Genomic DNA, 26,550 nt, shown 5'->3' with positions numbered 1-26,550 from the left:
CATGATGTAGTTCTGTTCTAGCTCAAACCAGGACACCAGCAAATGAGAAAGTGAGTTGGTGAGCAGTGTGGAGTGATGCCATTAGGAGGAACCTTGTAACCAGCAGAGCAGAGCTGGAAGGGACTCACTTAAAGCAGATGCATAGACATAAGGACATGCCTTCAGATCAGCGTTGTGCAAGGCCCTTGTGCCTTTGCTGGGCAGTCAGCCTGAGCAGGCATCTCTCTGAGATACTATTGTGTGCAGCATAGGGGAAAATCAGGTCTGATTCCTCTAGGGAGGACATGGTGGGAGAGCTGACACAACTGGAGTGCTGCATTGGGCTTTTTAAGAGGGACAGACCAGGAGGGCAAGTTGCTTTTTCTCTGAGAGAGTGGCTGGAGTGCATGGAGCTCTGCCTGGGGATGGAATGTGAGCCAGCTGGGAGCTTGAGTAAAGATTAGTGGGCAGACTGACATGGACATTACTGCTGTGAGCATCTGCTGCAGACTGCCTGGTTTGGAAAATGTGGAGGCTGAGGCTTTCTTAAGGTGACTGGAAGAAGCCTTCTGGATGTGGGAGAAGTCCCCCAGTTCTCTTTCAAGTCCTGAGAGCTCCTGGTGGTTCCAGGATTTGCAAAATCGTATTAAAAGTTCTGTCCCTCTTCTGTTTGATAGGGAATTCAGCAGACTGAGTAGCAGTGGGACAGAAATACTTTTAGGAAAGATGTTTAAAGCCACACCTCTACCAGATTGCAGGAGGAAGAGTTTGGGGTTTTCTCTTGGTAAATAAACAGAAGGCCAGCAGAATCAGTCCTGATATCTGAAGGCACCATAAGATAGCTTTGCAAGGGTGTGTCCTCTGAGGAGGCACTGATGGCTTTTGTCACTTGCTTGTTTGTTTTCCCAGAAATTAAATTAAAACGGAACTTTTTTGGGAGAAAATAGTCTATTGAAAAGAAAAGAGGGAGGATGACTGAGACTATAACTTAAGAATCTGCTAGAAAGGCTTGCTTAGATGGAAGTGGGGGTCAAGGCTTGCAGGCCATAAGTTTTTGATGCAACCATTTTGAGCTATGGTCAAATCTTCTTTATTTTTCCACACTTATTCCTTTGAGAAAGCTGTTTAAGAGAAAAGACAGAAAATGGGAGAACTGAAATATTTACCATTTTATAGCCTTTATATAACTTGAAGTAAATATCTAATGTGTTTCATTTTCTGCCTTTGTTTAGCTTCTTCAAACAGAGATTCATAGGTAAAGTGATGGCCTTTGGATTGCCATTCCTCTTCAAAGATCTTCCTGAAGCTGTAGCTCTGGCAGAGGTTGCCTCTCTTCTGTAGAGGGAACATTTGTCTCTGTGTTAGAGAAATTGCAGATTACATTTCAGGTATTCTCAGGTGAAGAGCATTTACCTCACTGTGGAGTTGTTAACAAAAGATAATATTTGTGTATGTCGTAGTTTGGGCTGGGTGCCCTCTGCTACAGGGGTGTTTCCTGTGTCCAGAAGTCCAGCCCAGTGGGTGGACACAGGAAATTAGGTTATTTCCTACCATGATCCCTTGCACCACTATAAGTTTCACAGCGGGGTCTGGCACTTCCTCTTTCCTTCCTCCTCGCCACCTGGTAACTGGGGTAGAGATCTCCTGGCCATGGGCCTGGCTAGGCCCAAGGCCACGGGGGGATGGGCAATCTCAGATCTGGCCAGCTGAGACTAGCCTAGCAGTGGGGGGGGGAAGGAGGAGCCCTGGGGGTTTGGGTGTACCCCCAGGTGGGGATGGGATCTCTCTGGGTCTGTTTTGGGGTCTCTCTCTTGTCACTGTGTTTCTAGTTCTCTGCACGCACTCACTGTTCTATTTAAACTTTTCATCACTTTTGCAATCCGTTTGTCTGAGTCATCATTTCTGCGCGTGGTGGGGAGGGGGGCTGCCCCAACCCATTACAGTGTATTAACTCTGAGCATGAAAGGGAAAACACATAATTTAGTTACTTCCTGATATCTCCACCTGACTGCTTGACTGTCAGTGGTGTTAGACCTTGTCACTGCTTCAATACCACAAGCCAATATTTACTTGGAGTAATTCTACCCTTAGCACTTTCCAAGTGCAAACGTTACATCACAGAATGCAAAGTTTGGGAGGGACCCCAAGGATCATCTGGTCCAATTTTTCTAGGTGATAGTGTAGCTGAAATAAGATGCCTGTCAAGTTGAGTCTTACACTGCCCAAAGTAGGGGAATCCACCACTTCTCTTGGGAGATGATTCCAGTGTCTCACTGTTCTCACGGTGAAAAATGTTCTTCTGGAGTCCAAAACAACTCTTGCTGAACTCATGGCCAAGAGTATGAGGGCCCATCTTGTAGGGGTGTTGGGATGTCTTCTTTCCACTTGCAATTCTTCTTTCCACTGAGAAGCATTCAAGAGTTTCTCTAGAGCTCTTCCAACACTTAAGTATTTTCTCCATCATTGTAGTTGCTATGATGATACTTCAGATTCTGTCCAACACATTTAATTAGTTACTTGAACTTATTTTAATTATTTACATGTGACTTAACTTCCTTGGTGGAGTCTGTTTGTAGTTAAGGTTAATGATATGGCATGCTTCTGTCTGGCAGTAAATTGCTCAGAATTCCAACAGCTTTTACTCACCTTTACACACTTTATTTTTTCCCTAAACCAGCATTCAACCAAGTTGTCACTAAGGGTGGATTTACACTGAGGTGACCACACTGTGGCTGTCTTACCACATATGCAGAGGTTCTCTGACTCCTTTGTCACTGTGGCAGACAGGAGTTCAGGAGGTGGATAGGGTGGGCTGTGTGAGCCCTCTGCCCAGCACCCAGCTGGAGAAACTGACATCAGCTGTGCTGTGCTTTAACCCAGCAAGCTGCCTTCTGCATTCCTGGTGACTTTAATTCCCTCATAATTTCATTGTTATCTGTCTTTCTGGTAACAGGAGTAATATACATAGCTGTTTCTCTATCTCATACTGTGCTGAATGGCCTTCTTCATACTTCCCATAGAGACAAATTCATTTTCCCTTGAAAATAATTCCCCATTGTGCCATCTGTTCTGATAGCACAGCAGCTTGATTAACTTAAATTGGAATAAAAGATTGTTCATATCACTCCAGTTCTGTGTGAGATATTCAGGGCATCAAACAGCTTCTCCTTTAGCTATCAATCACTGAACTATTTGCAGAGTAAAATGTATATTTGAGCATCAGAGCTTAAATCAAGGAGTAAGAATTGATAGAGACTAACAAAGGGTAGCAGGGGTAACAATGAGATTTAACATTTCTTCTACAGTGAATAAATGGGGTTCAATAGAAAAATTTAATGCTACAGTGATGGGATGAACAAGGCAAATGTAGTCTGTCTGCATTTGGCTTAACTCTGAAAGAAAACTTGATGTGTGATGAAACACTTGTTAACTCTTCCAATATAGCAAAAATGCTGCTGAGTTGTCACTGGTTTAATGTTACATGAAATAGTTTGGGCAGATTTTTGTAGTGAATGGAGGGCATTTGTGCATTTCCTTCTTAGGCCTTGAGTGGTTTTGTTGTTTCTCATTCTGGGTGGCAGTTACTTACCCTGTAACTTTATTTTTCCACAGTGAGGGCCACGGGAAGCTGACAGTGTTTTCAGTGAAAGCTATGTTAGCAACAATGTGTGGTGGTAAAATCCTGGACAAACTGAGATGTAAGTACTTTCAGCTTGTGAAATGCTTAGTTTCCCTCACTGGCCCCATGTGTTATTGTATTTAAGTTCTGAAAGCTGACTTTTTCACTTAGCCATCTTTGCACTGACACAGAGCTTGCTCTGTTCATGTTTTTGTGACCCATGCCATCTGCTGTCCATAAACCAGACTGATTTGCCACTGAGAAGACTTCATGACTACATCTGTTTAAATCCTTGGGTGCTTCTTCAGGTGTGATTTTGCTGGTCGTAATGTCAAACTTGTTGCCATCCTCCCTAGTTGGAGGATGTTGGGGTGGGGGCACTTCCTGCATAAGGAGTTGGCTGGATGGCCACGCTTAAAGGGTTGTGGTCAATGGCTCAATATCCAAATGAAGACCAGTGACAAGTGGCATCTCTCAGGGGTTGGTACTGGCATCAGTGCTGTTTACCATGTCAGTGATACGGACAGTGGCACTGAGTGCACCCTCAGCAAGTTTGCAGATGTGGTAGTGTCACAGCAGATAACACCAAACTGTGGCTCAGTTGTCACACTGAAGGGAAGGAATGCCATCCAGAGGGACCTGGACAGGCTTGAGAGGTGGGCCCATGCTAACCTCCTGAAGCTCAACAAGGCCAAGTGTGAGGTCCTGCATCTGGGTCAGGGCAATCCCAAACACGGAGCAAGGCTTGAGAGCAGTCTTGAGGAGAAGGACTTGAGGGTGTTAGTTCATGATAAACTCAACATGAGCTGGCAATGGGTACTTTTGATGCAGCCCAGGATATTGTTGGCCTTCTAAGCTAAAAGAAGTGTGACCAACAGGATGAGGGAGCTGATTCTCCCCCTCTAATCTGCTCTGGTGAGACCCTACCTGCAGTAATCCAGTTCTGGGTCCTCCAACACAAGAAGCACATCAAACTGTTGGAGCAGGTTCAGAGGAGAGCCATGAAGATGATCTGAAGGCTGGTGCACTTCTCCTATGGGGACAGGCTGCAAGAGTTGGGGCTTTTCAGCCTGGAGAAGAGAAGGCTTCTGGGAGGCTTTCAAGTAGGCTTTCTAGTATCTGATGAGGAACTGCAAGAAAGCTGGGGAGAGACTTTTTTTACAAGGGCTTGTAGTGATAGGATGAGAGGGAATGGCTTGAAGCTGGAAGAGGGGAGATTGAGACTGGATATTAGGAAGAAGTTCTTCACAGTGAGGGTGGTGAGACACTGGAACAGGCTGCCTAGGGAGCTCATGGATGTCCCCTCCCTGGAAGTGTTTGAAGCCAGGGTGGATGAGGCCTTGGGCAACCTGGTCTAGTGAAAGGCATCCCTGCCAATGGCAGGGGGATTGGAACGAGATGATCTGTGCCCTCAGCGTGTCACTCACACTGACTTACCCACATTTGATCTTTTTTGGACAAGTTCTTATGAGAGGGTGTCAACTGTTGTAAGACCTATGTAAAACTTGGGTTTGGTGAGGGTTTATTTTTGTTGTGCTGTCAGGTCTAATATCTTACAAGTCAACTGAGAAAGAAAAAGATCCATGCTGGTTTGCCACTGCTTTGTATAGCTATGGCACTTTGTTCACATGCCCCATCTGGTGTGAATGCTCTTCTGTCACTTCTTCATACTTCTCTGGCCCCTGATATGCTGCTTGTGGTCTCTGCTCAACTGGAGAGAAGTTGAAGACTTGAACCACCTTACTATTAACCTCCTAGAATGCTCAGAGAGCCATGTGTGAGGTTAGACCTAGAGGCAGAGTCTTGGTGTGCGATTAGCAAATTTGTCCAGGAAAAGTGAGTTTTGACTAGTTTGAAGTTGAGCTTTCAGAAGTTTAGGAAATCTGTGCAGAAGGGAAAAGCTTTCTCTAAACCAGGGTAGAGTTAGGCTGTTGACTTCCCAGGAGAACTTACTGTGAAATGTGGGAGGAAAAACTGGGAAAATCAGGGTCTTGTGAAGCTTCTGAAGGCAGAGAAAAGAAGTCTGTTGTGTTCTTAAGCTAAGTTTCCAAATACCACCAGAGTTCAAGTAAGTAATAAAATAACTATAACTGTTGGCTACTTAACTATAACTGTTGGCTGTAATGGGTTGGGGCAAACCCCCTCCCCACCACGGGCAGAAACAATGCCTCAGACAAACGGATTGCAAAAGTGATGGAAAGTTTAAATAGAAAAACAATTTAAAAAATGAACAACAATGAAAGCTTTACAGAGAACCACAAGCACCATGACAAAGAGATCCAAGAACATCCCATCCCCACCTGGGGGTACACCCAAACCCCCCTAGGGCTCTTTCCTCCCCTCCCCCCCCCAACCCAGCCTCAGGCCTGGGCAGGCCCAGGGGAGGCGGCTCATGCCATTTTACCTAGGCTGCAGCTGGGGACGAAAGACGAAGTGAAGACCCCGCATGGGCATTTTATAGGGGAATAGAATAAACCAGGTTGGAAGAGACCTTCAAGATCATTGCGTCCAACCTATCATCCAACACCACCTAATCAGCTAAACCATGGCACCAAGCATCCTATCAAGTCTCCTCCTGAACACCTCCAATGATGGTGACTCCACCACCTCCTCAGGCAGCCCATTCCAATGGGCAATCACTCTCTGTGTAGAACTTCTTCCTAACATCCAGACTAAACCTCCCCTTGGCACAGCTTGAGACTGTGTCCCCTTGTTCTGGTGCTGGCTGCCTGGGAAAAGACACCAACCTCCATCTGGCTACAACCTCCCTTCAGGTAGTTGGAGACAGCAATGAGGTCACCCCTGAGTCTCCTCTTCTCCAGGCTAAGCAACCCCAGCTCCCTCAGTCTCTCCTCACAGGGCTGTGCTCCAAGCCCCTCACCAACTTTGTTGCCCTTCTCTGGACACCTTCCAGCAACTCAACATCCTTCCTAAACTGAGGGGCCCATTACTGGACACAGGACTCAAGGTGTGGCCTAACCAGTGCAGTGTACAGGGGTGTTGGGGTTTGTTTTGAGCAAGAGGGGACATGGGTCCCAGGAACACCTGTGCAATTCAGGCCTTGAAGAATTCTCTGTTGATAATATAGTGGTGGAGTAGGAGATGTGAGAAAGTGCTGATTGCTTGGTATGCTGAAGTCCAGCTGCCCCTGAGAAGGGAGGCAAGCAAGATAAGGAGGAGGCAAGATCTGGGAAAAAGAGCAATTAGACTGAGTGGAAAGAATTCCACAGAGTTGTGAAAACAATGATGTAACCTTTTAGAGAGAAACCAATAGTATGTGTTAAATTAGAATAGAATTAACTATGCATAAGATAAGACTATAAATAATGAAGTGCGGAGCAATAAAGTTGGATGATTACTATCACTCATATTGAGTGCTGTCGTCCCTGTCTCCGTTCTTGTCACAGGGGCACAATGACGTCCCTGCTCCTGCTGCCCACACTGTTCTTGATGCAGGCCAGGATGCCACTGGCCCTCTTGGCTGCCTGGGTGCACTGCAGGCTCATGTTCATCCTACCATCAACCTGTACCCCCAGGTCCCTCTCTGCCTGGCCACTCTCCAGCCACTCTGACCCCAGCCTGTAGCACTGCATGGGGTTGCTGTGGCCAATGTACCTCAGTGTATTTGTCAAATGGTGAATGCTGGAAGATTGTAATCCTAAAATGTGGTGTGCAGAAAGGTGAGCTAAGGAAGTTGTTATTGCTCATATGAGAGCTCTTGGAGTTGTACTTCTGTGAAGATGTTGATGCTTTGTTTCCTAATGGCTAAAACCCACATGAAGGTCTTTCCTAAATGAAACTATTCTAAGATGACCAGGCTAGAAAAGACCTTAAGGTCATCAAGTCTTACCGTAACCTAACATTTTCCTTCTGTCATTTATCATTGAGTCTGAGCAGTCATTTTTCACATTCTCTTTCTTTCTCTCTGCTTTTTAAAAAAAGACCCTGACTGTAGTGTAGCAACACTGAACTGAAATAGCATATGAAAGCTGAAGTATTAACCCCTTGTCATCAGGGAGCTGTTAGCACGTGCCTGTTCTGACCCTGAGGTTAGCTCTTGAGAATTGGCACTATTACCCTCTGTTTCACTTGAGGTATTGTCTGAGGGTAATTTACTGCCCTTGAAATGGACAGGTGGCTGTATAATGATATCCTACTAATCTTTAGCTTCCCCAGTTTCACTGCTAATTTCCCTTGTGTGAGGCCCCTGCAGAAATGAGTTAATCTTGACTTCGGTTATAAAGGCACTTTTTTGATGAGTGCAGGATATAGGTGTGGTGGGTGGAAGGGTAAGGTCAAGAAGCCTCCTCCCTTCCCCCTTGTAAGGTAAAGGGAAAGAAACTTGAAGGGAAAGGGGAAAAAAAACTCACAAGCTGAATTAGCAAGGCAGTGGAGCTATATTTACAAAGCAATGTAGGGTATGCAGGGGAATACTTACAAATTTACAATATCTACAATATATACAAAGATATACAACAGAGTAACACAGAAATGAGAGTAACCCCCCTCGGACAGAGAGGGGTTCCCCACCTCTGCTCTCCCCTCTCTCCCCCCCTTTCCCCAGACTGGGATAGAAAGAGAAAGAAAAGAGAGGAAAAAAAAAAGTTAGAAGCAGTTTATGTTAATTGGAAAGGAGTTAATACAGGCCTTTATCTGGTTTTCAAGGCCGAGGCCTTGGCAGAAAGCCCAGCACAAAACAGAGCTGCTGCACGAAGAAGAGGCGGAAGCAAGACTGACAGAGAAGTGCTGGAAATGTCCAGTTCACTCCCAGTTCCGAAGGTGCTTCCTCCCACTCTCCCAATGAAATTAGTTTAGATTATTCCTTCCGTTTACCAACTTCCGTCCACCATATTCCCTTTCTTAAGGGGACAGCCTCAAACGGTCACAGTCCACCCCTTCTAAACAATTTCATTGGCTGTTCATACTGTCCATCCAATCCAAAACGATATTTACAGTTCGTAAGTAAAGTTCATAGTCCATTCCGGCTATGCTCAGATGTAGATGATTCAAAAGTCCAAGAAAATCAGAAAATGAGAAAAATGGAAAACAGTTCATTTCTTCGCCGACGAAGCGAAGAAAAGGGAAACAGGGATTCTCAGGGTCTCTTAGTTGACTCAGGGATCTCAGGGTTCGTGCACCATAGATTCCTCGTTGATTCTTCCTGTGGACGCGATGTAGCTGTACAACAGTTTGAAATTAACCTCTTTCAGCTAAAGTTAAATTTCTTTGTGGAATACACTGAATTTCACCATTCTCTTGCATTACCCAATAAGTGTGACTCGGACCTTCAGCTGAAACCACCCCTCGGACAGGCTTAGCCTCTCCTGAGGGTGAAAATACCCAAACAGTTTTACCCAACAGACTCTTTTCTCTAACAACAGGAACTCTATCACCTTCTACTTTCCGTAGCAAATCTGAATGTGCAGGTCCAGCTCGGTTCACTGAACCTCTACTATTTACCAGCCAGGTTGCTTGTGCTAAATGTTTTTCCCAGTTTTTCAAAGATCCACCCCCCATGGCTTTAAGAGTCGACTTCAACAAACCGTTGTAGCGTTCAATCTTCCCTGAAGCTGGTGCATAGTAGGGAATGTGGAATATCCACTCAATACCGTGCTCTTTTGCCCAGATCTTTACAAGGTTGTTCTTGAAATGAGTTCCGTTGTCTGACTCAATCCTCTCTGGAGTTCCGTGTCTCCACAGGATCTGTCTCTCCAGACCGAGAATGGTGTTGCGTGCAGTTGCATGCGGAACTGGATAAGTTTCCAACCATCCAGTGTTTGCCTCTACCATAGTAAGCACATACTGCTTACCAGAACGAGAACGTGGTAGAGTGATGTAGTCAATCTGCCAAGCTTCACCATACTTGTACTTGGACCATCTGTCACCATACCACAAGGGCTTAAGTCGTTTTGCCTGCTTAATAGCAGCACAAATGTCACAGTCATGGATGACTTGTGTGATAGCATCCATGGGAATGTCTATGGATCTGTCACGAGCCCATTGGTATGTTGCATCTCTGCCTTGATGTCCTGACGAATCGTGAGCCCACCGAGCTAAGAATATCTCACGTCGGTGTTTCCAGAAGAGATCAAGATTAGAGTCCATGTCTACTTGAGAAACTCTTGCAGCTAGATCTGCCTGATGGTTGTGTTGCTGTTCCTCAGTAGCTTTGCTCTTAGGAATGTGAGCATCGATGTGTCTCACTTTCACTGGAATTCTCTCGATTCGATCAGCAATGTCCTGCCATAGGTTGGCTGCCCAAATGGGTTTTCCTTTTCTCTGCCAACCACTCTTCTTCCAGTTCTTTAGCCAACCCCATAGAGCATTGGCTACCATCCATGAGTCGGTGTAGAGATAAAGCTTTGGCCATCTCTCACGTTCAGCTACGTCGAGAGCTAGCTGGACAGCTTTTACCTCTGCGAACTGACTGGACTCTCCTTCTCCATCTTTCGCCTCTGCAACTCGGCGTGTTGGACTCCACACTGCAGCCTTCCACCTTCGCTTGTTTCCAACAAGACGACAGGAACTGTCTGCGAACAACGCATATTTCTTTTCATCATCAGAAAGGTCATTGTAAGGAGGAGCTTCCTCAGCACGAGTTACTTTCTCCTCTGGAGGTTTGGCACAGTTGATACCTTCAGGCCAACTTGAGATCACCTCCACTAGACCAGGTCTTTCAAGATTTCCCATTCGAGCTCTCTGTGTTATCAGAGCCATCCACTTAGAGCATGTTGAGTCTGTGGCATGATGTGGTGTGGAGCCTTTGCCTTTGAACATCCAATTCAAAACTGGTAGTCTGGGAGCTAAGAGAAGTTGTGATTCAGTTCCAATCACTTCAGAAGATGCTTTTACTCCTTCATAGGCAGCTAAAATTTCTTACTCTGTTGGAGTATAATTAGCCTCTGAACCTCTGTAACCTCGACTCCAGAAACCAAGAGGTCGTCCACGTGTCTCACCTGGAGCTTTTTGCCACAGGCACCAGGTTGGACCATTGTCACTTGCAGCCGTGTACAAAATGTTCTTAATGTCTGGACCATCTCGGACTGGTCCCAGACCCATTGCTTGAACTCCCTCTTGCTTTATCTGGTCAAAGGCTGCTTGTTGTTCAGGTCCCCAGTGGAAATGGTTTCTCTTTCGAGTCACATCATACAGAGGTTTCACAATCTGACTGTATCCAGGAATGTGCAGTCTCCAAAATCCCACTATTCCCAGGAAACGTAGGGTCTCTTGCTTGTTTGTGGGACTTGCCATGGTAGAGACTCTATTTACCACATCCACTGGAATGTGTCGGCGTCCATCCTGCCACCGCACTCCCAGAAATTGAATCTCTGTGGTAGGTCCTTTCACCTTGTCTCGCTTGATGGCAAAACCAGCATTCAGAAGAATGTCAATGATTTTGTTACCTTTCTCAAAGACTTCCTCAGCAGTTTTACCCCAGACGATGATATCATCGATGAACTGGATGTGTTCTGGAGCACCGCCTTTCTCCGGAGCATCATGGATCACTGCATGACAGATGCTTGAGCTGTGGATCCAGCCCATTGGCAGCCTGTTGAAAGTGTACTGGATTCCTCTCCAGGTGAAAGCAAACTGAGGCCTGCATTCCTCTGCTATGGGAATAGAGAAAAATGCATTAGCAATGTCTATGGTAGCATACCATTTGGCCTCTTTGGATTCCAGCTCATACTGTAGCTCCATCATGTCTGGCACTGCTGCACTCATAGGTGGTGTTACTTCATTTAGGGCTCGGTAGTCGACTGTCAGACGCCAGTCTCCATTCTGCTTCCGCACAGGCCACACTGGACTGTTGAAAGGTGAATGAGTTTTGCTGACGACTTTCTGACTTTCCAACTGACGAATCAGATTCTGAATGGGCAACAAATAGTCACGGTTGGTTCTGTATTGTCTGTGATGCACAGTCTGAGAAGCAACCGGCAATTTAATGTCCTGTATCTTATGTTGTCCCACAACTGCAGATTCATCAGAAAGCTCAGGTCTGGCAGATAGCTTCAACTTTTGTCCATCAATTTCTATTGAAGCTACTCCATAAGCCCATTTGTAACCTCTAGGGTCTTTGAAACGCCCTTCTCTCAGAAAATCAATTCCCAAAATACAAGGTGCATCAGGTCCGGTCACAACTGTATGCTTCCTCCATTGTTTACCAGTTAAACTTATATTAACCTGTACCTTACTTAATTCTTGAGATCCACCAGTGACTCCCAGAATAGTTATAGACTCTGATCCCTGATAATTTGATGGCATTATGGTGCACTGAGCTCCTGTGTCAACCAAGGCCCTGTACTTCCGAAATTGTGAAGTGCCAGGCCACTGGATGTACACATCCCAATAGATTCTGTTATCTCTGTTATCCCTCTCCTCCCCCTGGCGGGAGGCAGGGCACCCCTAGTTATGGGGAACATGCGCACATGTGCATTGCACATATTGTGCAGGGTTATAACTTTGCATGTTATAACTGGAGCCACTGTTGGAGCCATAAGAGTCGTTCTGGGGAACTGTGGAAGTAACAGCTACCCTTCTGGTATTTCTACCTCGGGTTCTGCCACTTTGCAATTCCCTCAGTCTCCTGAAAAGATTAGAAGTTGGTTGGCCATCCCAGCGGTTCATGTTTTCACCAAACTGATCACGCAGAGTTACCCAAATAGTTCTACGTGATTGCCTTGGTGGTCTGTTTTGGAATGACCTGTTTTGGAATGACCTCCTTGGAGGACGTGTATTCCTCACAGATGAAACTTGTATCCACCTGGAGGAAGAATTGAAATTATCCCTCTGTGCCAATTGGGATATGGAATTTCTAAATTCATCTTTTAACTCTCTAATGCAATTCTGAATATCACCAGACATAGTTTTGATGGCCGAAACCAAAGAACCACGTGTCATGCTATACTCCAATTGTCTCATTTGATCACTGAATTGGCCAACCGTAGGAGAACCTCCACCATAACTTCTTGACACAATTCTGCTTGCCAGAATGTTTGCATAATTAGAAGGAGCAAGTTTGATGATCTTTTTAGCAAGGCCAATACCCACAGGAATGTCATCAGGATTCAGAGTTTCATGTTCACCATAGAGTAGCTCTCTAACAGCAAATTCTCTCAAGCGCTTAATTCCCTCATCTATGGTAGTCCAGGGTTTTGGATTCCATGGGAGATCATCTCGGGAAGGGTAGCTCAGGGCAACCGCCATTAAAAGGCGTATCCACAGATTAACCTTACCGAGAGCTTCGCCTAGATGTCTATCTATTCCATTATCCCTCGAGAGAGTTCCTAACTGAGCTGCTGACTTGTCTCCAACTGTTAGAGCTGAAGCACCTGTATCATAACACCTACTAAGCCAAGCTAGAACTGGCTCCTTATCTGCCCTGGTGAAATCTTTACGGACATTTCGCAATTCCTCCCGTGGTGACGAACAGTCTGAAATATCATCTTGTTCCTCGTCTCCCTGAATTCTTTGTCCATATAATCCTGCTGTCATTCTCCTAAGGATCTCTTTAAGCTGAGAACCACCTTTGCCAGCTGCTTTCCTAGCTTCATCTCTATCCTGCTTTGATCTCACTAGGTTAGCTAGATCTTTAAAACAAACCTTCTCTTCCTCCTGAGCAGGATCTTTTAGAGCAGAGGGCCCCTCACGAGGATCAGTCTCCTCCTCTTCTTCTCCATCTTTGGCCTTTCCACCTCTAGTCTTTAAAGGAGCCACCTTAACTGGAGCTGTGTTTGAATTTACAGCCGCCTTAATGGAAGCTGACAAGTCCTGAGATAAATCAGCTGCTGGGGCAGTGACTTCCGGTCCCACCGAGAGAGTGGGTGGAAGTGACGTTGCTCCATTACTGGCCGACGGAGAAGAGGAAGAAGGAGAAGGAGTGGGAGAAGGAGTAGGTGCCATGTTGATACCAGCCGATGCCCTTGGCTGCTTGCCAGAATCAGCAAAGTCATTTAGAGCTGCTTTACCAATTAACTTTTTAGCCTTCTTTTTAACTGACACGGGTTCTTCACAGTCCTCGTCACTAGATGACTCTGGGACTGATCGAGAGCCACGCCGTTTTCTTTTTGATCTAGTTTTAATAACAAAACAAGCTCTGGACACCTTTCTCTCTCGCCGCAAAGAGACCAGCAGATACACGTTAATTATCACCATCAGCAGAATTATAGACACCAAATAAATCACCTTTGGATCCCACGCATCACCTAAAGTTACTCTCTCCTCAGGCGGAATCTTAAAACCCTTTATCTCAATTGGGAGAGTGGTGGAGGTAACATTCCTGTATCTCACTGGCCATAACAAATTAATACATTTTCCATACCATAATTTAACTCTATACATAACCCACATATAAATTGTCCGCACTAAATATTTACCCAGGTAATCCAAAATCAAACCCAAACAATACCTGTAAACCAGAGCCCCAAAAATTGAAAAGAATAATCGCTCCACAAACCACAATACCTTCATGTTTGCTAATTCAGCTAGAAAACACTAAATCAATCAAATAATAAATTAAACTAATTATCTGCCCCATGTTGGGCGCCAATAAAAAAAAAAAATATGGTGGGTTGGAAGGGTAAGGTCAAGAAGCCTCCTCCCTTCCCCCTTGTAAGGTAAAGGGAAAGAAACTTGAAGGGAAAGGGAAAAAAAACTCACAAGCTGAATTAGCAAGGCAGTGGAGCTATATTTACAAAGCAATGTAGGGTATGCAGGGGAATATTTACAAATTTACAATATCTACAATATATACAAAGATATACAACAGAGTAACACAGAAATGAGAGTAACCCCCCTCGGACAGAGAGGGGTTCCCCACCTCCGCTCTCCCCTCTCTTCCCCCCCTTTCCCCAGAATGGGATAGAAAGAGAAAGAAAAGAGAGGAAAAAAAAAGTTAGAAGCAGTTTATGTTAATTGGAAAGGAGTTAATACAGGCCTTTATCTGGTTTTCAAGGCCGAGGCCTTGGCAGAAAGCCCAGCACAAAACAGAGCTGCTGCACGAAGAAGAGGCGGAAGCAAGACTGACAGAGAAGTGCTGGAAATGCCCAGTTCACTCCCAGTTCCGAAGGTGCTTCCTCCCACTCTCCCAATGAAATTAGTTTAGATTATTCCTTCCGTTTACCAACTTCCGTCCACCATATTCCCTTTCTTAAGGGTACAGCCTCAAACGGTCACAATAGGTTAGTGGGCTTTGGGGTTGGTTTGTTGTTGTGGTGCTTTTTGTTTTTTTTTTAACCCTTGACACAGCCTGTTCCATTTTCTCATCTTCACTTTCACAGCTTTAATTAATTCAGGCTACCTGCCTGAGGGCAGTGACGTAGCTGGGGGAGGGGTTGCCGCGGAGACCGTGCGCAAACCAAACAGAACCCAGCGCGTGGCTGAAGAGAGGAGGCAGCTTGAGGAGCGCAGCTCCGGGAGTTTTGCTTTTGGCTTTCCTTCCCTTGCTTTTCGGGCGGTAAGGGGCTGGTGGCTCGGGACTTCCCGAAGAGAGGAGGAGGGGCAGTGGGCTCGGGTTGCCTACGTGCCTGATGGCAGTGACGTAGCTGGGGGAGGGGTTGCCGCGGAGACCGTGTGCAAACCAAACAGAACCCAGCGCGTGGCTGAAGAGAGGAGGCAGCTTGAGGAGCGCAGCTTGCCTTCTTACTGACAGGGGAAAAAAAAAAAAAAAGAAAAAAAAACCAAAAAAAAAAACAACACACCAAAAATGGGTGGAGAGGGTGGTTACTGCAAGATGGTCACTACTAGAGCAAAGGCTAACAGAAGGACAGCGGGCACCCAAACAGAGACCACTCACAAGCATGCAGATGTTCAGATAGGTGGCTGCAGTGAGTGCTGGAACCTGGCACTAGATATGGAGGATGGAGGGAGCAGCTCCTGTGTCAGGTGTGAGCGGATCAGTGATCTGATGAGCATGGTGGTCAAACTAAAGGAAGAGGTGGAAAGGCTAAGAGCTAGAAGAGATGGCGAACAGAAAATTGACGATTCCCATAATGTAACCTCTTCTAAACCAGAACAGGGGGTAACACTTAGGGGAACAGGGAGTTTGATACCTTCCCAGCAGCAAGACTCTCAACCTCCCTGTAGTAACCCACATGAGCAGGGCCAATGGGAATAGGTCTCTGCCTGATGGAAGAAATGCAAATGAAGAAAGTCTGCTACTTTGAGCAGCACGCTGCCTCCAGTGCAGTTACAGAACAGGTATGAGGCTCTGCAGGAGGAACAGGTCATTGGTAAGGTCGAGGACTCAAGAAGGTCAGAAGCTGCACCAATGACAGGTTGCCTTAGGCCAGCCATCAAAACTTACCCAGAAAAGAAACCTTGTAGGGTCATCGTTATAGGAGACTCCCTACTGAGGGGAACAGAGGGCCCAATATGCAGACCAGACCCATTTCATAGAGAGGTCAGCTGCCTCCCTGGTGCCCAAGTAAAAGACATTGTAGGTAGAATTCCCAACCTTGTGAGTCCTTCAGACTACTACCCACTTCTGGTCTTTCAGGTGGGTAGTGACGATGTAACAATGAGAGGCTCACAATCTATTGAAAAAGACTTCAGAACCTTAGGGCAAATGCTAAAGGGATCAGGGGCTCGTGTTCTCTACTATCCCTCTAACGTCAGCAATGGATGAGGAAACACTGAGGAAGGGCTGACAGGTCAATTCATGGCTCAGGGGCTGCTGCCATTGACAAGGCTTTGGGTTCCACAATCATGGATTGGTTTTCAAGGCACCTGAGCTGAAAACAACTTATGGGACACACTTGTCCCAGAGGGGGAAAAGAATCCTGGGGCAGGAATTGGCAGGGCTCATTGATAGGGCTTTAAACTAGATTTGAAGGGGGAAGGGCTTAATAGTCTCCTGCTGGCCGGTGACAAACAGAGTGGCAGCTCACCAGCAGCAGAGAGAAGGAGAGGTGGTAAGGGCTCTCAACTTGCTGCCCTGAGGCAAGCCACGAATGATCCACCAGGACATTCTGTGGAAACTGAGGGGAATTGGCACAAGAGGAGGACAGGGCCAGCCCAGCTGAAGTGCTTCTATGTGAATGCGCACAGCTTGGGCAACAAACAAGATGAGTTAAGGGCCACTGTGCTGCTGGGATGCCACGACATAGTGGCTATCACTGAAACTGGGTGGGATGATTCCCATGACTGGAATGTAGGGATAGATGGGTATAAACTCTTTAGGAAGGATAGGCAGGGAAGGAGAGGAGGAGGTGTTGCCCTCTATGTCAATAACCAGTTGGAATCAGTGGAGCTCCACCTGGGGAGGGATGATGAGCTGGTTGAAAGTGTATGGGTTAAAATTAAAGGCAAGACAAGGGAAGGAGATATTACTGTGGGGGTCTCCTACAGGCCACCTGACCAGCAGAACCAAGCAGATGAGGCCCTCCACAGGCAAATAGAAGCGGCTTCCAGGTCACAAGCCCTGGTCCTCATGGGTGATTTCAACCACCCGGACATCTGCTGGAGGGACAATACAGCAAGGCACCAGCAATCCAGGATGTTCCTGGACTGCATAGAAGACAACTTCCTCCTCCAAATGGTAGAGGAACCAACAAGAAATGGTGCTATGTGGACCTTGTTCTCACCAACAGGGAAGGGCTGGTAAGCAATGTGAGGCTCAGAGACAGCCTTGGCTGCAGTGACCATGAAGCAGTTGAATTTAATATCCTCAGGGCAATCAGGAGGAAGTATTCCAAGCTTACGACCCTAGACTTTAGGCGTGCAGATTTTGATCATTTCAGGGATCTGCTAGCCAAAGTGTCGTGGGACAAAGCCCTGGAGGGAAGAGGGACCCAGGACAGCTGGTCAGTATTCAAGGACCACCTCCTCTGTGTGCAGGAGCTCTGTATACCAACAAAGAGAAAAGCAGGTAAGAATGCTAGGAGGCCTGCCTGGATGAGCAAGGAGCTACTGGACACACTATTACTTAAAAGGAAACTCTACAGGCAGTGGAGAGAAGGACAGGTAGAACAGGGGGTATATAAGGAAGCTGCCCGAGCAGCAAGAGTCCTGGTTAGGAAAGCCAAAGCAGAGTTTGAATTGAATCTAGCCAGGGAGATTAAAGGGAACACTAAGAACTTCTACAGGTATATTAATGGGAAGAAGAAGACTAGGGAAGGTGTGGGCCCCCTCAGAAAGGAAACTGGTGAAATGGTTACAAGTGATGAGGAAAAGGCTGAGGTACTTAATAACTTCTTTACCTCAGTCTTCACTGCAAGGGCCTCTAGCCGCGCTCCTGATGTTATGGAAGACAATGCCAGGGACAGGGAGGAAGAACTGCCCATTGTAAGTGAAGATCAGGTTTGTGATCACCTGAAGAACCTGAAAGTGTTCAAGTCCATGGGACCCGACGGGAACACCCACAGGTACTGAGAGAACTGGCAGATGAGGTTGCTGAACCCCTCTCTATTATACTTCAAAAGTCATGGCAGTCTGGTGAAGTCCCCACAGACTGGAAAAGGGGAAACATTGCCCCCATTTTCAAACAGGGCAAGAAGGAGGAACCAGGGAACTACAGGCCAGTCAGTCTCACCTCTGTGCCTGGAAAGATCATGGAGCAGATCCTCCTGGAGTCACTACTCACTCAGAAGAATAGTGAAGAGGTGATTGGGAACAGTCAGCATGGCTTTGCCAAGGGCAAATCCTGCCTGACCAACCTGGTGGCCTTCTATGAGCAGGTGATGAAATTAATAGATGAGGGGCGAGCAACTGATGTTGTTTACCTGGACCCGAGCAAAGCCTTTGACACTGTCCCGCACCACATCCTGGTCTCCAAACTGGTGACACATGGGTTTGATGGGTGGACCACTAGATGGATAAGGAACTGGCTTGATGGCTGCACCCAAAGAGTGGCTGTCAATGGGTTCATGTCCCAGTGGAGGCCAGTGACAAGCGGAGTCCCTCAGGGATCAGTCCTGGGACCTGTCTTGTTCAACATCTTTGTGGGTGCCATGGACAGTGGCATTGAGTGCACCCTCAGCAAGTTTGCTGATGACACCAAGCTGTGTGGTGCAGCAGACACGCTGGAGGGAAGGGAGGCCATCCAGAGGGACCTTGACAGGCTGGAGAGGTGGGCACAAGCCAACCTCATGAGGTTCAATAAGAGCAAGTGCAGGGTCCTGCATCTGGGTTGAGGCAATCCCAGGCACAAATCCAGGCTGGGCAGGGACTGGCTGGAAAGCAGCCCTCAGGAGAGAGACTTGGGGGTGCTGGTGGATGAGAAGCTCAACATGAGCTCTCAGTGTGCACTTGCAGCCTGCAAAGCCAATCAGATCCTGGGCTGTATCAGGAGAAGTGTGGCCAGCAGGTCGAGGGAGGTGATCCTCCCCCTCTACTCAGCCCTGGTGAGACCCCACCTGGAGTACTGTGTCCAGTTCTGGAGCCCCTATTACAAGAGGGATGTGGAGGTGCTGGAACGTGTCCAGAGAAGGGCCACAAGGATGATCAGAGGGCTGGAGCACCTCTCCTATGAGGACAGACTGAGGGAGTTGGGGCTGTTCAGTCTGGAGAAGAGAAGGCTCCGAGGTGACCTAATTGTGGCCTTCCAGTATCTGAAGGGGGCCTACAGGAAGGCTGGGGAGGGACTTCTCAGGATCTCAGGTAGTGATAGGACTAGGGGGAATGGAATGAAGCTGGAGGTGGGGAGATTCTGGCTAGATGTGAGGAGGAGGTTCTTCACCATGAGAGTGGTGAGGCCCTGGAATGGGTTGTCCAGGGAGGTGGTTGAGGCCCTGTGCCTGGAGGTGTTTAAGAGCAGGCTGGATGAGGCTCTGGCCAGCCTGATCTAGTGTGGGGTGTCCCTGCCCATGGCAGGGGGGTTGGAACTAGATGATCCTTGTGGTCCCTTCCAACCCTGAATGATACTATGAATTACTTTCTCTTCAAAATCATTTAAATCTTGAATACTGTTCAGGTTAATAGACTGCATATACCCAGAAGAGTTCTGTCCGCTTTTAAATACAGAATAACAAAATCTCAGCATGACAGAAGTGGGGAGGGACTTGTGTGGATCATCTAGTCCAAGCCCCTCTGCTAAAGCAGGGTCACCCACAGCAGGTTGCCCAGGAGGGTTTGGAATCTCTCCAGAGAAGGACGCTCCACAATCTCTGTGGGCCACTGAAAGTCTGTGGCTTGCCCTTTGGATATTGATGAGCATTAAAAAAGTAACCATTTAGTCTTGTCTTCTCTAGGCCAAACAGCCCCAGTCTCATCCTCCCATCAGAGCGATGCTGTGGTCCCCTTACCATCTTCATAGCCTCTGCTAGACTCTGTCCAGTAGTTCCCTGTCTCTCTTGAAGTGGGGAGCCCAGAACCAGATCCACGACTCCACATGTGGTCTCCATAGAGCACAGTAATGAGAGAGGAGAACTTCCCTCAACCTGCTGCTCATTACTCTTCTGAATGTCACCCAAATTACCATTGGCCTTCTCTGCCATGAGAGCACATTGCTGGCTGATGGGAGTGCTGGGGGACAAGAATTTCCCCAAGTCCTCCTCCACAGAACTGCTTTCCAGCAAGTCTGCCCCTAACCTGTCCTGGAGCAGGGGGTTATTCCTCCCCAGGGACAGGCCCTTGTTGAATTTAATACAAGAGCTGTCACCTTCCAGTCATGATATTACTGTCCCACCTCAACTGATCTCTTACCAGACCTTCAGCTTTTGTTCACGTGCCAGTTCTTGACTGTAGATCCTCATCTACAGTGGGTTAGGATTCTGGGATTTTTTGCGTTTTAGTTGTTTTCATAGTTTCATTTGTTTGGGTTTTGATCCTGATTTTTTTTTTTCCCATCCTCCAGATGCAATTTTCAATTTAATTTTTCAGCTTGGCTTAGTTTTCTAAAAGACACAATTTCCTCCACCTTCTATCTCTCTCTTTCTCTTTCCTTCCTTTTTCCCCCCTTCATAATTCCTAATGTGTTTTACAAGATTAGAGGGGCAGAGAGGCTAGAACTAGATGATCTATAAGGTCCCTTCCACCCCAAACCATTCTGTGAGCCTATGAATTATTTCATCACAAGGGCTCCAGACCTTTGCATTAAGCTTCTCTGCTTCTGCTGTTGTCTTCTTCTGTAGCTAATGATACAAATTCCAGACAACCTTATCACCCTTAACTTGGATATTACAGGCTGCTTCATCAGCTCTTTCACTCAGATGATTGCAATAATTTCTCTGGTTTATTCAAAGTAAGCCTTTCTGAAACAGTCTTGATTTTTCCTTTTTATTTTTTTTCTTTCCTCCCAGACCTAATTTTGATTACTAAATTTAAGCTTAGTTTCTGTCAACATAATCCTGTTTGATGTTTAATTACTGACAGTGTCTTAAGTAACCTCATAGATGATTCAGTGGCTGTTCAGTGAAGAATTCTGGTATCTGTCACATCTTGGAAAATAATTAGATTTTACTAATATTAGCACTTTTATTAGAGAAATATTTCTTTATGGAGGAATCTGACTCTGCAATATCTCAGGGACCCAGCTTTCCTCTCTGAGGGATTTGTCTTTTCCAAAGACTTCTTGATCCCAGGACAGTTCTGCTTTAATCTCTGTGCAGCTGTCCTAATGTTTGCATGGAATCATGGATTTGTTTAGGCTGGAAGAGATCATTGAGTCATAGAATCAACAAGGTTGGAAAAGACCTCAAAGATCATCAAGTCCAACCTGTCACCCAACACCTCATGACTACTAAACCATGGCACCAAGTGCCACATCCAATCCCCTGTTGAACACCTCCAGGGATGGTGACTCAACCACCTCCCTGGGCAGCACATTCCAATGGCTAACAACTCTCTCTGTGAAGAACTTTCTCCTCACCTTGAGCCTAAACTTCCCCTGGTGCAGCTCAAGACTGTGTCCCCTTGTTCTGGTGCTGGTTGCCTGGGAGAAGAGACCAACACCCCCCCTGGCCTACAACCACCCTTCAGGTAGTTGTAGAGAGCAATAAGGTCTCCCATGAGCCTCTTCTTCTCCAGGCTGAACAATCCCAGCTCCCTCAGCCTCTCCTCAGAGGGCTGTGCTCAAGGCCTCTCCCCAACCTCATTGCCCTTCTCTGGACGCGTTCAAGAGTCTCAATGCCCTTCTTAAACTGAGGGGCCCAGAACTGGACACAGTACTCAAGGTCTACCCTAAGAAGGGGTGGAGGGGTGGCCCTGTACATCAGGGAGGCACTAGATGCCATTGAGACGGAGATTAGGGATGATTGGGTTGAGTGCCTGTGGGTAAGAATTAGAGGGAAGGCCAACAGGGCTGACATCCTGGTTGGAGTCTGTTATAGACCACCCAACCAGGAGGAGGATGTTGACGAGTCATTCTATAGGCAGCTTAAGGCTGTCTCAAGATCGCCTGACCTTATTCTCATGGGTGACTTCAACTTGCCTGATATCTGCTGGGATCTTAACATAGCAGAGAAGTGGCAATCTAGGAGGTTCTTAGAATGCATGGAGGACAGCTTCTTATCCCAGGTGCTGCGAGAGCCTACCAGGGGCAAGGCTATGCTTGACCTCCTCTTCACCAATAGGGAAGGGTTGGTGGGTGATGTGGTGGTCGGAGGGTGCTTAGGGGCCAGTGACCACGAGATAATTGAATTCTCATTATTTGGTCAAGCTAAGAGGGGTAGCAAGAAGACCTCCACTCTGGATTTCCGGAGGGTGGACTTCAGGCTACTCAAGGAACTAATTCAGAGGGTTCCTTGGGATAAGGCCCTTAAAAACAAAGGGGTCCAGGAGAGCTGGTCCTACTTCAAGGAAGAACTGTTTGAAGGCTCAGGGACAGGCTGTGCCAATGTGCCGGAAGATGAGCCGCCGGGGCAGACGGCCAGCCTGGATGGTTAAAGAACTTTTAATGGAACTAAGGGAAAAAAAGAGGGTATATCACCTTTGGAAGAGAGGGGAGGCAACCCGTGAAAAATTTAAGGATGTTGCTAGGTCTTGCAGGAAGAAAATTAGGGAGGCAAAAGCGCACTTGGAGGAAGGGCAGAGACAACCTCCACTCCTTGGTGGACACGGAGGGGAACGTTGTGATAAGGGATGAGGAAAAGGCAGAGATACTTAACACCTTCTTTGCCTCAATTTTTACTAGCAGGACAGAACGTCTTCCAGACAGCTGGCCTGCAGAGCTGGCAGAAGGAGCCAGGGAGCTGCAGAGTTTTCCACTGTTCCAAAATGGGGTAGTTGGTGATCTGCTCAGCCGCCTGGATCCCCACAAGTCCATGGGACCAGATGGGATCCATCCTAGGGTGCTGAGGGAGCTGTCAGAGGAGCTGGCCAAGCCGCTCTCCATCATTTTTCAGCAGTCCTGGCTCGCTGGAGATGTCCCAGAGGACTGGAAGCTGGCCAACGTGGTGGCCATCCACAAGAAGGGCCGGTTGGATGAGCAGGTGTTACAGTTTGAGCTGGGTGCCCCCCTGCAGTGTTTACTTCCTGTGTCCAGAAGTCCAGCCCAGGGGTGGACACAGGAAATTATGTAGTATTTCATACCACAATCCTTTGCACCACTATAAGATCCAGTGCGGAGTCTAGCACTATCTCTTTTCTTCCTCCTCTGTCAGTCGGTAACTGGGGGAGATGTCTCCTGGCTTTGGGCCTGGCTAGGCCCAAGGCCATGGGGGGATGGGCAGTCTCAGATCTGGCCAGCTGAGGCTAGCCTAGCAGTGGGAGGGGGAAGAAGGAGCCCTGGGGGTCTCGGGTGTACCCTCAGGTGGGGATGGGATCTCTCTGGGTCTGCTTTGGGATTTTTCTTTGTCACTCTGCTTTTGCTTTTCTATGAAAGTTCACTGCTTTCTATTTAAACTTTCCATCACTTTTGCAATCCGTTTGTCTGAGTGTTTATTGTTGCCAGGGGTGGGAAGGGGGCTGCCGTAACCCAGCACATTCTTGGTAGCAGAGGATGGTTGAGGTGCACAGAGGATCTGCCCCCAACCCCTTTACATTCTTGGCGAGCCAGCCAGGAGGAGTTGGTTATTGTGGCTACTCTGCAGATCGGATTGCAAAAGATAAGAGAGTTTAAATTTAGTTCTGGGTGTTGTTTTGGTTTTTTGGCAGTTCGGGGCTCGTGTTGTTGTTGGGGCGACTGTGTTAAGTTCTTGTGGATTGCAGGGGGACTCCTGGTGCGTGACTGGTGGCAGAGAGTCCCTCCTATTTCAAGCAGGGGTGGTTCTTAACCATCGGAATGGGGGCACCGCTTGAGAATGCGGGACCTGCCTTCCCCCACCTTTATTCTCTGCGGAGCGGTAAAAGCGGCAGGGAGTGAAGTGGGGGAGGAGCAGTGGCGAGCAGATCAAAGTCAGGTCCGTTCTCGCTGCGGGGTAGGGCCAGCCGCGGCGAGCGGGCGAGCTCGACTCCCTATGGGCGAACGGGGACTCCAGCTGAAAGCTGCTCTCAAGGGCCCTGAGGACGTGCTCATGGCTTTTGCTGGATGAGGCGTTTGAATGCCCGAGGGGTGGAGGCGATTTTGATTCTGTACCGCAGCGGCAGAGGTGGGCGGAGCCCTGCTGTGTGCTCAGGCGGCGGCAGGACCGGCCGTGCGCTCGGAGCAGCGGCGGCGGTCCCCGGCCGTCCACTTGAGCTGTGGTGGCGGCGGGACCGGCCGTGCGCTCGGAGCGGCGGCGGCAGTCCCCGGCCGTCCACTTGAGCTGCGGTGGCGGCGGGACCGGCCGTGCGCTCGGGCTGCGGCAGCGGTGAGCACAGCCATGCGCTCGGAGCGGCAGCGGCGGTGAGCACGGCCGTGCACTTGGGCTGCGGCGGGGCCGGCCATAGTCTCTTCCCCGACTTTTTTCGGACGAGTTCCGAAAATGGCGCCGAGCACCTGGCTCCACCTCCCTTCTTCTCACTAGGTTGTGGTGCAGCCCCTCCCTCCACCAGGGGAGGGTTGTGTTTTGGATGCTGTCACATCTCGGTACGCGAACGCCTAGCGGGAAGGTGGTGTACTGTGATAAGCATCTGTAGAGCCTCGGGCCGCGGCTGGAAGCGGTCAGCACTGGGCTTGGGATAGGTCCGTGCAGGGTTGTGAAAGGTTCAGCGTGCTGTTTTCCTGGAGGGGTGGAGAAGCAGTTAGAGCCTGATTGTTCTGACTGGCTTGCCCCAGGGGTGGAAACATGCCGCTGAGTAAATAGAGATGGGAATAAAGATTGGTTGAGAAGTTGTGAGGTTCCTTCCAGGTGACCAGGATGTCCAACGGATCCATGAAGAGCTTGCACCGCAGAAGACTGAACTCTGCATCGCTGAGAGGTTCTACTAGATGAGGGAAGAAGAACTGGAATGGACTGACACTAGAGCCTGAATGAGAGACTGTTTGGGTGGACGCCCAGATGAAGATATGGACTTCGCCAAACATGTCATTGGAAGATTTCTGATTTGATGATGTGTTTGGGTGCAAAGATTATGGTATGAAATAAGGGGTGGTATGTTACAGTTTGAGCTGGGTGCCCCCCTGCAGTGTTTACTTCCTGTGTCCAGAAGTCCAACCCAGGGGTGGACACAGGAAATTATGTAGTATTTCATACCACAATCCTTTGCACCACTTGTGGCCGGTTGATGTTGCCCCCTTAAGAAAGGGAATATGGTGGACGGAAGTTGGTAAACGGAAGGAATAGTCTAAACTATTTCATTGGTAAAGTGGGAGGAAGCACCTTCTGAGCTGGGACTATACTGGGTTTTTCCAGCTCTTTGTCTTCAGTCTTGCTTCCGCCTTTCCACAGTGCGGCCGCTCTCTGTCTCTGTGCTGGGCTTTCTGCCAAGGCCTCGGCCTTGAAGATAGATAAAGGCCGGTATATTAACTCCCTTCCAATTAACACAAACTGCTTCTAACATTTTTTTTTTCCTCTCTTTTCTTTCTCTTTCTATCCCAGTCTGGGGAAAGGGGGGGAGAGAGGGGAGAGCGGAGGTGGGGGACCTCTCTGCCGAGGGGGCTTACTCTCATTTCTGTGTTGCTCTGTTGTATATCTTTGTATATATTGTAGATATTGTAAATTTGTAAATATTCCCCTGCATACCCTACATTGCTTTGTAAATATAGCTCCACTGCTTTGCTAATTCAGCTTGCGAGTTTTTTTTCCTTTCCCTTCAATTTTTTTTCCCTTTTACTTTACAAGGGGGAAGGGAGGAGGCTTCTCGGCCTTACCCCTTCCAAACCCACCACAATTTTTTATTGGCGTACCCAACGTGCGGCAGATAATTAGTTCAATTTATTATTTGATTGATTTAGTGTTTTCCAGCTGAATTAGCAAACATGAAGGTATTGTGGTTTGTGGAGCGATTATTCTTTTCAATTTTTGGGGCTCTGGTTTACAGGTATTGTTTGGGTTTGATTTTGGATTACCTGGGTAAATATTTGGTGCGGACAATTTATATGTGGGTTATGTATAGAGTTAAATTATGGTATGGAAAATGTATTAATTTATTATGGCCAGTGAGATACAGGAATGTTACCTTCACCACTCTCCCAATTGAGATAAAGGGTTTTAAGATTCCACCGGAGGAAAGAGTAACTTTAGGTGATGCCTGGGATCCAAAAGTGATTTATTTGATGTGTATAAATCTGTTGCTGGTGATGGTAATTGCATATTTACTGTTCTCTTTGCGGCGAGAGAGAAAGGTGTCCAGAGCTTGTTTTGTTATTAAAACTAGATCAAAAAGGAAACGCCGTGGCTCTCGATCAGTCCCAGAGTCATCTAGTGACGAGGACTGTGGAGAATCTGTGTCAGTTAAAAAGAAGGCTAAAAAGTTAATTGGTAAAGCAGCTCTAAATGACTTTGCTGATTCTAGCAAGCAGCCAAGGGCATCGGCTGGTATCAACATGGCGCCTACTCCTTCTCCCACTCCTTCTCATAGTTTCATAGTTTCATAGTTTCATAGTCTCATTCAGGGTTGGAAGGGACCACAAGGATCATCTAGTTCCAACCCCCCTGCCATGGGCAGGGACACCCCACACTAGATCAGCCTGGACAGAGCTTCTTCTTCTCCGTCGG

General features: G+C 47.5%; 1 protein-coding gene across 6 annotated transcripts in view; it reads left to right on the top strand.

Moving 5' to 3' along the window:
- DTNB (dystrobrevin beta) overlaps window positions 1-26,550 on the top strand; it is a 505,091-nt gene that overhangs the window by 111,162 nt on the left and 367,379 nt on the right. For all 6 annotated transcript variants that reach the window (XM_068143073.1, XM_068143070.1, XM_068143069.1 and 3 more), the window contains one exon: window positions 3,592-3,677. In XM_068143073.1, coding sequence (XP_067999174.1) covers window positions 3,592-3,677 — 86 coding nt within the window. The remainder of the gene's footprint in view (window positions 1-3,591; window positions 3,678-26,550) is intronic.

The sequence above is a fragment of the Melanerpes formicivorus genome, unplaced genomic scaffold, assembly GCF_026170545.1.
Source record: "Melanerpes formicivorus ecotype bairdi unplaced genomic scaffold, bMelFor1.0.p_v2 SCAF_9, whole genome shotgun sequence".
NCBI classification, from domain to species: Eukaryota; Metazoa; Chordata; class Aves; order Piciformes; family Picidae; genus Melanerpes; species Melanerpes formicivorus.
Note: the sequence above shows the minus strand (reverse complement) of the source record. Positions and strands in the feature narration are given on the sequence as shown.